At 39.9% G+C, this 11251-nt stretch overlaps 2 protein-coding genes across 5 annotated transcripts; one reads left to right on the top strand and one right to left on the bottom strand.

The window, feature by feature from the left end:
* Window positions 1-195: 195 nt before the first annotated feature.
* On the bottom strand, window positions 196-4397 carry pcmtl (l-isoaspartyl protein carboxyl methyltransferase, like). 4 transcript variants are annotated; one of them, XM_046063006.1, is made up of 9 exons: window positions 4185-4397; window positions 3856-3991; window positions 2394-2498; window positions 2206-2237; window positions 1982-2086; window positions 1738-1858; window positions 1554-1639; window positions 1107-1276; window positions 196-886 (listed from the first exon to the last, which is right to left on the bottom strand). In XM_046063006.1, the coding sequence occupies exons 1-9, from the start codon at window positions 4380-4382 to the stop codon at window positions 874-876; spliced, it is 966 nt and encodes a 321-aa protein (XP_045918962.1). In that variant the 5' UTR covers window positions 4383-4397; the 3' UTR covers window positions 196-873. The 4 variants fall into 4 exon arrangements, with proteins under 4 accessions (XP_045918962.1, XP_045918961.1, XP_045918964.1 ...); XM_046063005.1 differs by having other exon boundaries at window positions 196-850; XM_046063008.1 differs by having other exon boundaries at window positions 196-850; window positions 4223-4355.
* ccdc32 (coiled-coil domain containing 32) lies at window positions 4362-7564 on the top strand. Its single transcript, XM_046063009.1, has 4 exons — window positions 4362-4523; window positions 4816-5069; window positions 6315-6468; window positions 6747-7564. Exons 2-4 carry the CDS (start codon window positions 4817-4819, stop codon window positions 6934-6936), a joined length of 597 nt encoding a protein of 198 aa, XP_045918965.1. The 5' UTR covers window positions 4362-4523; window position 4816; the 3' UTR covers window positions 6937-7564.
* Window positions 7565-11251: the final 3687 nt, after the last annotated feature.

The following is an 11251-nucleotide window of genomic DNA, read 5'->3' as shown; positions in this document are numbered from 1 at the left end:
TGTACACTTAAGTGAAAAAATAATGATGTTTGCTTCTGCAGACATCATTTTCTTATGTTTTGTAAAAAAATTCAATGTAGAAAATTATTACATCTCATTCTCTCATTCAAAAAATTAAACATTCCTTCCCTGTACCTCCTGTAGTCCCCTAGAGCCTGATACATTAACAGTAGATAGAAAAATGACAAGAAAGCATCCGTTTAGTGGGTTTTATTAATAAATCTTAAAAGTATACACATAATTCAATATTTTATATTTTCAACAAAAGTGCCTCAATTAATCAATTTTGGCACAATTTCAAACAGGACATATCCTACACGTACAGTATATGAAGCGAGTAAGAAGAAGTTCATAAAATATATATTACTTTGTTAATTAGCTGATTTTTCATTGAAGTTCCTTGGCTTGTACTTGGGTTTGTCTTTGTGTTACTGCATTCTTTATTCCCACAAGATTACACACAAATTCACCATGCATCTGAATTTCCCACAAGCATCCAGAAGAGCACATACTGTAGCTCCTGAAGCTGTAATTGTATTTTTCTCATTTCTGAACTTGACAGACTTAATATCATGTGAATGACTTTAATCTCAGACATCCTTTCTTTATCACCCACAATATCCCCTCTCTCCATCACTCTCTAACTGATTGGGAGTAAGGTCCAGCGGTGGTCACTCATTCAGTCACTCACTGGTGGAAGACAATCTGGTCAGGGAAAACAAGATCGCAAGATCCTCATTGAATGTTGCTAGGTGACAACCCAGAGGGGCAGGTGGTCTTTAAGACTGGAGTTCAGTGAAACCAAGAGGAGTGCTACGGGGCCCCGGAGATGCAGCACCAACGCCACCTCCTGCAGGGGCAACCACACTGCAGTCAGAGCTCACCTCTGGGGAGAGAAGTAAGGGTGGCATGGACATCATCAGGAACAAGCTACAGGATGTAGGTGGATGTGACTTATGACTGCATACAACACACTGAAGATTACAGATGCACCTGATGCAGGTAATGTTCATGAATAATGTGCGGGCTTTTTCAGTACATAAAGCGGTTTTCCTTCACTGATTTTTGGTTTTAAATGATTGCTTTGAAGTGTTTTTGTGCAATACCCAGGCCACTGACGCCTCTTGTCAGTCAGGGGGACATACACCACTCCCATCAAGGCTTTCTTGAGAAATGTCCCGTCACTCTGCCGATCGTACTGTTCTAGCACCTGACTGCCACCATCGGGGCCCACTGGGAGAATCAACCGCCCACCCGGCTTCAGCTGCTCTAAGAGCTTTCACAAAGAGGGCAGAAAACAGAATATTCAGCTCAGTAAATCAAGGTGGAGACACTTCTGTCATCTGCATATCAAAGTTCCCTCACAGCTTAAAGCACTTGTCCATTTGTTTTATAGACCACTAACGGTTTAAGATTCACTTCACTAATGTACATATACTGCAATGTGTTTTAAATTGATCTCACTGTGACTTTTTTGTTGACATTGGTTGTAGCATGAGTTTTCCTATTCTATCCTTTTTACACAAGAGTAAAAGCCTTTTACGTGTTCTTACCGCTTTAGGAACAGTAGCTGCAGCTGCACCGACATGAATGGCATCATACGGCGCCCCGTCTGTGCAGCCGAGCCTTCCATCTCCCACTGTGGACAGATTTATGTTTGACTTTTAGTCGTTTGTAGCTGTGCCGTTTCAACATCTAAATCTGAAAGAGGCAGGACTTTGACACACCATGACTCACCTAGAAGTTTAATGCGCCCAGAGGTGAGCAGTTCTGGGTCGTCAGCTTGCACATTTTTTATAGACATTTGAACCAGTTCGTCGATGTGTTCAATACCAACCACTCTTCCACTGGGTCCTGTCTACAAACAAGAGAAAAATGCAGATTTTGCTTAGTCATATATTGTATTTTATGCCAACTTAGGCAAAAAACATCAAGTAATATGTGTATGGTAAGAAACATGCAAAGTTTATACAGAACTTACCATCCTTGCAAAGCAGGCAGTGAGATACCCACTGCCTGAACCCACATCCAGTGCTGATGCCCCTTCAGTTAGTTTGTCACTTAACAGCTCCAAAGCATGAGCATGCTGTCAAACGAGACCCATGGGAAAACATTCAGCCCATCAGGTGTAAATGCATAAGTGAATTATAGTTCATCTTAAGATATCTGCTCACATCTCAGAACTGTGCAGTGTTTGTTACTCACCATGTGTGGTGCACTGATGGTTGCTCTGTAGCCTGTAATGAAGAAAATATCATGACGCAGAGTCATAGCACACATCTGCGCTCATGACAACAGCTATTACTCTACAACACAATGTGTTCACTCAAATGTCAGTTACCGTATTGATGGGCAAGTGTCTGCACGTGTCTAAGAGTAACTGGAGTGAATACCTATGGACTGAGGAGAGTCTGCATAAGGATAGTCTCGAGAGTAGAGGCCTCTGTCTGTAGCCAGCATGGCATTAAACACTCGGTCGCTGCGAATAACTCCGTGTTCTGGAGGAGAAGAGAGTGAAATGTGTGCAGGATGAGCTCTGTGATGTTGGAGTCTGTAACCCCATTGATTTGTGTTTCCCCCTTACCTTTTAATGTGAAGGGAAAAACTAATTAATGCAGGCCTTTACAAAGAAAATTATGACAACGAAAGCATAGCATTGGGTCAATATTTAAAGCTACGTGGTATATCAATCAGATTTTGATAATTGTGTGGCAATTTGGTCATTGTAATATCATGATATAGCTTACGTGTATTCTTTTCCTCGTCTTAAAGTCTGCATTACGGTTGAGTGAAATATTTTTCTTAACTTTATAAATGCCTCTTCATTTACAAACAAAAATGGAAGAACAAAAAAGGGTACTTATCTTTTGTCATTTTCCCTTCCTAAATGTTTTTGTTTTCCCTTTCACCTTTTAATTTAAGCTTTTGCATTACGGCTTTAAAGTGTAGCATTTTTTTTTAAGCTTTTTTATTTTCCATTTGAACAGTTTAAATTTCTCTTTCCAATTTAAAAGTGCAATTTCACAGTATCCAGTTGTCATTTCAATTTGCAGTAGCCTTTTTCAATTTCATTTTTTAAAAAAGAAAACATTTCAATATGCCCAGATAACTGTGAGTAGTCCAATATTTCCACCACGATGCACCACATAATGCCACAGAAAATCCTTTTCTTCAAACTAAACAACTCATCTACCTAATGCCGAGAGATGGACTGCAGAGGAAAGGGGTGCTGAGGTGGCTCCTGCCTACATTTCAGCTCTGTTCTTTAATCTCTCTCTTTCTCTCTGAATTACTGTCTCTCCGTGAATTACAATCACTGTAACTCCCTGATTTACAGGAGTGATTTACCATTATTGCAATAATGGTTAATCACATGTAATATCATGGACACAATAATAAACAATCTGAATTAATCATATACACTGACCGATTTGATATTACATATCTATATGCAACCCACCAAAGATGATCCTTAACATTAACCTGTTTATATATTGGATTTGTACCTTATTGAAATTTTATATTTCATATTTGCACTCTTCAGACTTTATATTGCAACTTCTGCACAACAGTTCCCTAGGGATGAATAAAGATCAGCCTTATCTTATAATAATCGTTTATCTGCCCTTTTTTCTTTGAAGTGTAATTCCAGGTAAAATTACCCTCTATTCTTCTGAGGAAAGATTTACTCCTATCTGGTTCGCCAATATCCACGTTTATAGAGAGGATCACCTTAATTTATTATTAATACAGTGTAAAAGCACCAGCTGTCACACTCAGATATTTTTACATGTAGGACCTTGAGGTTTTGAGTCAAAGACCCTGTAATATTAATGCTGATGTTCCTGACATTACCCCTGAGCCTGCTGATGAGCTCTGGATGGGTTTTGCCACTGGACATCCACGCCATGGTCCGGGACAGTAGCACACCCATCGGGACTGCCACTACTGCCAGGCGCAACGCTGCTCGCATCTCCTGCACTGGATTTTCCTGCAGTGACATGATGATCAACGCTTGCAAACCTGAGTAACGTTACATTATTCACAACGAACTTGACACTTAGCCAGCAAGCCAGCTTCATAGTTTACAGCTTTAATAACAAGTTAACGTTACATTATAAACAGATAGTATCATGGAACAGCCTCAAATGCTAATGTCAGTTCCTCAAACATTGAATACTCACAAAAAATATATCAACAGAGGTCAGCAGAGCTTGTTTACCTTCGTACTTCCCCACCGTTCCTTCCAGCTGAGACAAACTTCCTGCCTCCCTCCTCAGGGAACCATAGTGCCTGGCCAATAAGATGCGGACTTGCCAACGTGAAGCCCTTGAAATCCAATCACAGCGCAAAACAGTTTGATGGGCGGTTACAACGTCCATTCATATGACACTAAATAAGGAAGTGGGCTGTCGCTAATTAGAAACTGAGGATCATGGATTTTGTTAGCTAGGAGCCTAGTCTTCAATCTTTAAATTCATACATTAGCGGAAAACAGCTACGATATTGAGAATTTCACACAGGTAAGATATATTTGTAATTTATTATGATGACTAACGATTTGAAATGCATTACAGTAGTCAATGAAGTAGGTTAGACACCAAATTAGCTTAAGTATGTTGATGTAACGTAAATTATACTTTGCTCTTTGTATTTGCAAATATGCGTAACGTTAGGTTCCCGTTCTGGTTTTTCTTTAAATGTCTCCCGGACATGCCTGTTTTAATTTAGCCAAAAGAATCCGGCCTTAAACAAAATGCAGCTAAAGCTAACTGATGTTGACATCTGTTTTTACTCGTGTGTAAATTACACCAGAATGGTCGACGACTTCGAGAGTCAGGAGGTCCGGTCGAGCGGAGAGTTGTGGTCAGAAATCTGCTCCAGTCTGCCGGAGGTGCGAGCTGAAGCAACCCCGGAGAACAACACGGAATTTAAGGACTCATTCCAGCCAGCAGCACAAGTCGGAGTGCAGGTCAATGGACAGTCAAATGGGACACATAACGTTACTAGTTCTTCTGGTGACAAATGGGAACCCATGGAGGACTCGGAGATCTATATAGCCAGTTTAGGTACAGGCCTGCCTCCTGCCCCTTTTTGCCCCTCTCATTACTGTAGGCCCCACGTCACATTTAGCTCACCTTGTCTTCTATCCTCATGATCATACATCTATCTCCACCAAGTTGTATGGACTGTGGGGATGATAGGCTTTCAAAGTCCATCACATTGAAACACAACTCTGCTCCTATTTACCATGTATTATTCCACAAATATTTTCAGCTGTTTTGCTTTCTTCAGGGTTGTTTCAGGTTTCCCCACATGTAGTCCATCAATTTGTCATGTGACATATTTAGAAATCACCTAAAATACTGCATAAATAAGACAGTTGTCTTTTTCAAAATAGTTTTTACAGAATACAATATTGACTTGAAATAGAATAAAAGGTGTAGAAGACTCAGCAGAGGTGGTAAGCCACCCAGATCCTGATGTGTTTTGCCTTGTAGATAATGGTCTAAACATTAGCCACACACTTGTGTTAATGTTTTATTTCATAAAAGTGTACCTTGTCGTTTCTGAGGTTAATTAGGATAGTCAACATATGTGGTGGGAAAACCAGCAAGAAAAATTTAAGTGACAAAAAACATTACATCTTTATCTGTCTTTTGTACTTGTAATGGTTTTCTTGTATACCTAGTATCTCTGGTGAGTTAGAACTAATAATTATGACTAATTCATTGCTCAAGTTGAAGATGCTTTTTTCCCTTGGAAAAGTTCTACCTTATCTCAGTGTTTAGTCTGTTAATCAGTTAGTCGATGGACAGAAAGAAAAACACATCTATTTTGATTATGTGTTATTTTCAAACAAAAAATGACAAACATCAATTTTGCTATTTGTCCCTGTCTTTTTCAGTGTTAATTCATATTTTTATATTTTACAGTAGTGTTTGGGGAGAACAGCGATTTTTATATCATCACATTGGGCTTCAAAAAACTGTGATGGACATTCATTATTTTATAGACTAAATGATTAATCTCCAACAGTGTAATTATTGAGACAACGATCCTCAGATTAATCATAAAGAAGATAATCATGTAACTTTTGACTAATTGAATAATTGATTGTAAGAGAGAGGGAAACAACCCCATGTGCCACCTTAATGATTGCAGATTAGCCAAAAACGTTTGGGCAATAAAGCATGGTATTACTGAGAGACATATTTCATTTTGATGGCCTCACACTGGTCTGCTGCCCCAAAATTTAGATTTAAGATGTAAAATACAGTTGTTGTTTTGTTTTTGTCTACATTGTGGTGCAGAGAACCGCCTGAAGAAACTAAAGGGCCAATCCAGTGATGTGACGTCCAGGGACATGTTGCGCGCCTTGTCTCAAGCCAAGAAAGAATGCTGGGATCGATTTCTCCACGACGCCCAGACCTCAGAGCTCTTCCAAGGCGGTGACATGGATGAGAGGTAGAATGGGAGGAATGAATTATGCTGCTACACACACGTACTGCATCCTACTACATTTAAATATATATCCAATTTAAGATGTTGCAGGAAAAACTCCACTGTGGTTCTCTTTCTTGTACTATGCTCTAAATTACTGGAGTTTGTGTAATTTGCTTTTCTAGACAACAGAATTACTTCAGTTTGTGTTGCATGGATAACACAGGTTTCCCATGAAGTAAAGAGCGTGAAATAAACCCCATCTCATCATTTGATTATTTGTGTACCTCCCCTTCCCCCAGTGCTATTGAACACTTCAAGAGGTGGTTGGTTCCTGAAAAGGTGGCCATCAGTGCGGAGGAGCTGGAATATCTCCTTAGGCCATCTCAGAGTAAGGAAGCAGCTGAACCAAACCAAACACAGAATGGAGAGGACACGGAGGGAGAGATGCACAACTGTGAGGAGGATGACTCACACAGCCCGGAGAAATGAGCGTGTTAAAAATAACTAATTTGGCGTGCATTCAGTAGGGGTGACTTGTTACAGGCCTGCCTCCTGCCCCTTGTTACCCCTCACGCCCTCACGCTCATTTAGAGCTGCGTTATGTCACGGCAGTGTTTTGGCCAAAGCTTTTGTTAACGGCAGTCAAAGAAGCAATTACAGCCTGTCATTATCCTCTGTATCCCCAGCAACTGAGTGTTAAGTACTTATTCAGTCACACTTGTTTTGCCCTTGCTAATCATTCCCTCAACCAGATCACACGTGAAAAAAATATATAATAAAGAATTTGAAATTAGTCTTGTTTCTGGCAGCAGAATTTTTATCTAGTCTGTGTGGTGACTCGCCATATCCATTGCAAGAATGGCTCTCTACTTTGAATGTGTATGTACAGGCTAATGAAGGACCACATGCAGTATAATGTTGTAAATTAGACTTGTATGACGTAGGCACTGCATTATCTTTCAGAGACATTATTTCTTTTGTGTTTTTAAAAGTTGTGACATTTGAGTAGGAGTGTATTCCTGAAAATTTTGTAACATTGTGTAACATCTTAATTTTTGCCATGTTGAATCTACATAAGAACTTTTACCCGTGTTTCAATAAAAACAAGTAGAATGGATTCTGATCATTTGTCTGCTCTTTCGCTGTATTTAGCTAGACAAGTGCAGCTGAAATGCAATTAACACTGAATTTTATGCGTGAATGCACTTCTTGTGAGGACCAATTTGAGATTTAGACTTTGCAAGTACAAGGTGTATTTATGATTTTACAACAGGGTTGTATATTGAGATGAAGTTTGTAATTCCCTTAATGCTGCTCTCAAAAGCAAACGATTTATAGAAAAATTATACACAAAAAAAAAACTATGGTGCAGTGCTGAGGATGAATTTAAGAGTCTCTTAGCCTTAGCGGTTAGTGGTCTACCTTTCTGACTGCAGTATGTTTAGATGGCAGCAAAGAACCACATTTTATTGACTCAAAGTGTAGTAGATCCCATTTTACCAATTTTACATGTTGAAGTTAATTTACTAGTCACAGGGAGAACCACACTGTAAACTGTAAACCAGATTCATTATACCACAGGTTTAAAGACATAAACATATTCTGCTTGGGATAATAATTTATGTCCTGATGTAGTTTAACCCACAATTATTGAGTAAAACATTCTTTAAAGGGATCTTTAAGTCTGAGAAAAGTGATGTCGACCTGGTATCTCTGCTTGAGCTTGAAGACTAAAATTTTTAACAGTTATCAATGGGGGGTTGAAGAGTTGAAGAAGCGGGCTTTTATCAGGCAGAAACACAACTGAGTTGCGTTATGGGAAATATAGTATACAACCTTTTTGAAGCTTGGCCCATAGGGGCTGAAAGGCAGCCTCTGCTGCATCAACTTTGATCATTTTCCTTAAAATCCGTCTCTCCCAAGTCATTGTAGTTCCTCAGTCAGCCCATGGAGGCTCACTAAGAGGGATCACTTGAGGGACTGCAATAAAGGAGGAAAAGTTCAATTTCATATTAACTAAACTCCTCAAAAGTTTGAAAACTGGTAATAAAAAACATTAAGTTTGACCTTGAGTTTACTCTCCCTTGCTGTGTACTTTATGTGCACTCAGTTGTCATTTTGTTATGTACGCCAAACTCTAGTCTACCTTCATTGATGTGAATTAAGTGGATAAAATATTAGAAATACTGCTTGGAATGATGCAATACTGGTCAACTGCACCCCAATCTACATTCTCTAAAATGAGCACAAAGTTAAACCAAAATCGAGTTTTCAGCAAAAACTGAACATTATAACCTTCACAAAGCTAAGATTTATTGCAAGACTGTTAAATTAGACTATACGTTTTAGCTCAATGTATCTAATCATTCATTCTCTAATGTGAATCAGTTTCATTTGGGGTCCTTTGGGAACCCCTTAATTAGCCTGCTGTCTATCTTCTAGCACCCAGATGACTGAATGTGTGAAATCAGTTGAATGCACACAAGTAAAACAGTTTTTGTTGTCTAATTTTTCATTCAAGTGGAGAACAAATTCTGCCTGACATAATGAAGTGGACTTCATTTCACGTATTCTGGAGGATGCTAGCTTTAGCTATTTTTTCAGAGAGTAAAGTTAGTAACCTGCCGACTCTCCAGGTCTCACAGAGCCATGCTTTGGGGTACAAGGTTGGATTGGGATGACAAGATAATAGTGTGAAGCCCCATATGGAAGGAAATTTAAATTTGATTGGCACCCATCCTCAGTTAAAGTGTAATTTTCATCTCTGGAAGGTGTTAATAACCCCCCCCCCCCCCCCCTATTTTACTTTGAATTATAATACAATTGTTTCATAAATATTGTTCAGTTTTCAGAGACTGATGATGGTACTCCTCCACCGCCAAAGAAATTCCTCTCAGCAAGGTCCCCTGTACATGAACAAAATCCCAGCCCAGCAGGCCACTCAACCTGTTCAAGCTGTTTTTCACTGAAGCGAATTGAAACAGTCAAAACCTTTTGTAATAACACAGATAAACAGGCAAGGAAAAACATCTCTAAAGGACCAAAAGGTACAGAAGACAGAATACTTCTCGGTGGGATTTGCTGCCACTTTCACATTAGTGATCCCAACTAGGACACAGAAAATGAGGACCAAGACCAAGAACTGTTTTCACCCAGCACAAAACATCAGCAAAGAGGAGCGGATGGTTGCAAGCAATGCCCAGAAAAGATACCCGGAGTACATGAACAGAAAACCAACCAGATGGGGCTTCAAGCTCATTGTGTTGGCAGACAGTAGCAGTGGATACACAGTTGACTTCAATGTTTACACCAGAAAGTCGGCTTTCTCTTCAGAAGTTGGATTGGCTTATGCCACAGCAATGTCCCTAGTAAAGCTAGGATATCTGGGAACTGTATATTGTGTATTTGTTGACAACTTTTACACAAGCCCAAATCTTTAAAAAATACATCTTGCTATGAACACTGAGGCTTTGGGGAGTTAAAGGAAGGACTGCTCTCGCTCAGCATCCAGTGCCCTCAAAAATATAAACAAAAATGGTCTCCAAAGGGCCCTGTGATGGACTGGCAACCTGTCCTGGTTGTACCCTGCCTTTCGCCCGATGTCAGCTGGGATTGGCTCCAGCCCCCTGCGACCATGTACGCAGGATAAGCGGTTGATGGTGGATGGATGGATGGATGGATGGTCTCCAAAGGCACCATTAAGTGGCCATGTGACGGCCCACTTGTGTTTGTGAAGTGGGCACACTGAGGTTGCTTTCTGCGCCACAGTGCATGTGGCGCCCTCAGATGACACAGTGCAAAGGAAGGTTAAGAGATCCACTGTGGCTGTCCCATGCTCCACAACTGTGTTAGAGGATACTAAGCACATGGTGTGGACACTACTACGTTGTCCACCATAAGACCCTTAGGTGGTACTGCACGCCGCCAGAGAGAGTAAAGAACAGCCCATGACCTGCCTTCTTTGAGGAACTCACAGTCCAGTGTTTCTAATTGAGATTCCAAATTTGTTTAAAATTAATGATAAATAATAGATAAATATATTCCATGTCCTCCATCATCATGGCCATCTTCACAATCAGCCCTCTGTTCCCCTTAAGTAGCCCTATGCTAATGAATTTTGTCCTGGATTTTTGCAGAGACTCACTTGATGAATTATCTCTCACTGTTTTTATTATTTAATTTTTATTTATCTGGCACCAAGAATCATAATTTTTAAATTAGGATTTTTGTTTTATGAATATTGTAGATGTGTGCTGCTGGGGAAAGAGCATGGATTACCTCTTAATTTCTCAAGTTCTGATCTGTTCCCTCATGTTGGTTTCTGGGTGTGTTTGTCTAGAAAGTGGCCTCATTGTGAAGAACTTCACAGTTGGAAATATAGGAGAATTAATATATTAAAATGGATCACTAAAATTGACTATATGAAACCAAAGACGCATTAAAAGTCCCAAAAGGAAAATTATGTGGCAGATAAACCCATAATTTTCCATAAAATAGGGAAAGGTCATTATAAATGTACTATTTATTACCAGAGCGGTCCTGTAGTTCCCAAGAGGACTATCATAAGAGATTATGATGATTGTTAATTGGGGGGGGGGGGGGGGGGGGGGGGGGGGGGGGTGGAGTGATATTGAGTGAGACTGACATGACAGAAAAGCCATCCTTTTATTTTTTTAGTTTTTACATTAACTGGAGGTGACTCACTCACATGAGCATGCACTGTATGCTGTGTGTGTTTGTGTGTGTGTGAGAGAGAGAAAGAGAGAAAGATAGAGAAAGAGCACACCTCTCTATTCTGAAGCAG

This window comes from Micropterus dolomieu, linkage group LG11 (genome assembly GCF_021292245.1).
Source record: "Micropterus dolomieu isolate WLL.071019.BEF.003 ecotype Adirondacks linkage group LG11, ASM2129224v1, whole genome shotgun sequence".
NCBI classification, from domain to species: Eukaryota; Metazoa; Chordata; class Actinopteri; order Centrarchiformes; family Centrarchidae; genus Micropterus; species Micropterus dolomieu.
This window is presented reverse-complemented; position numbering and strand designations above follow the sequence as displayed.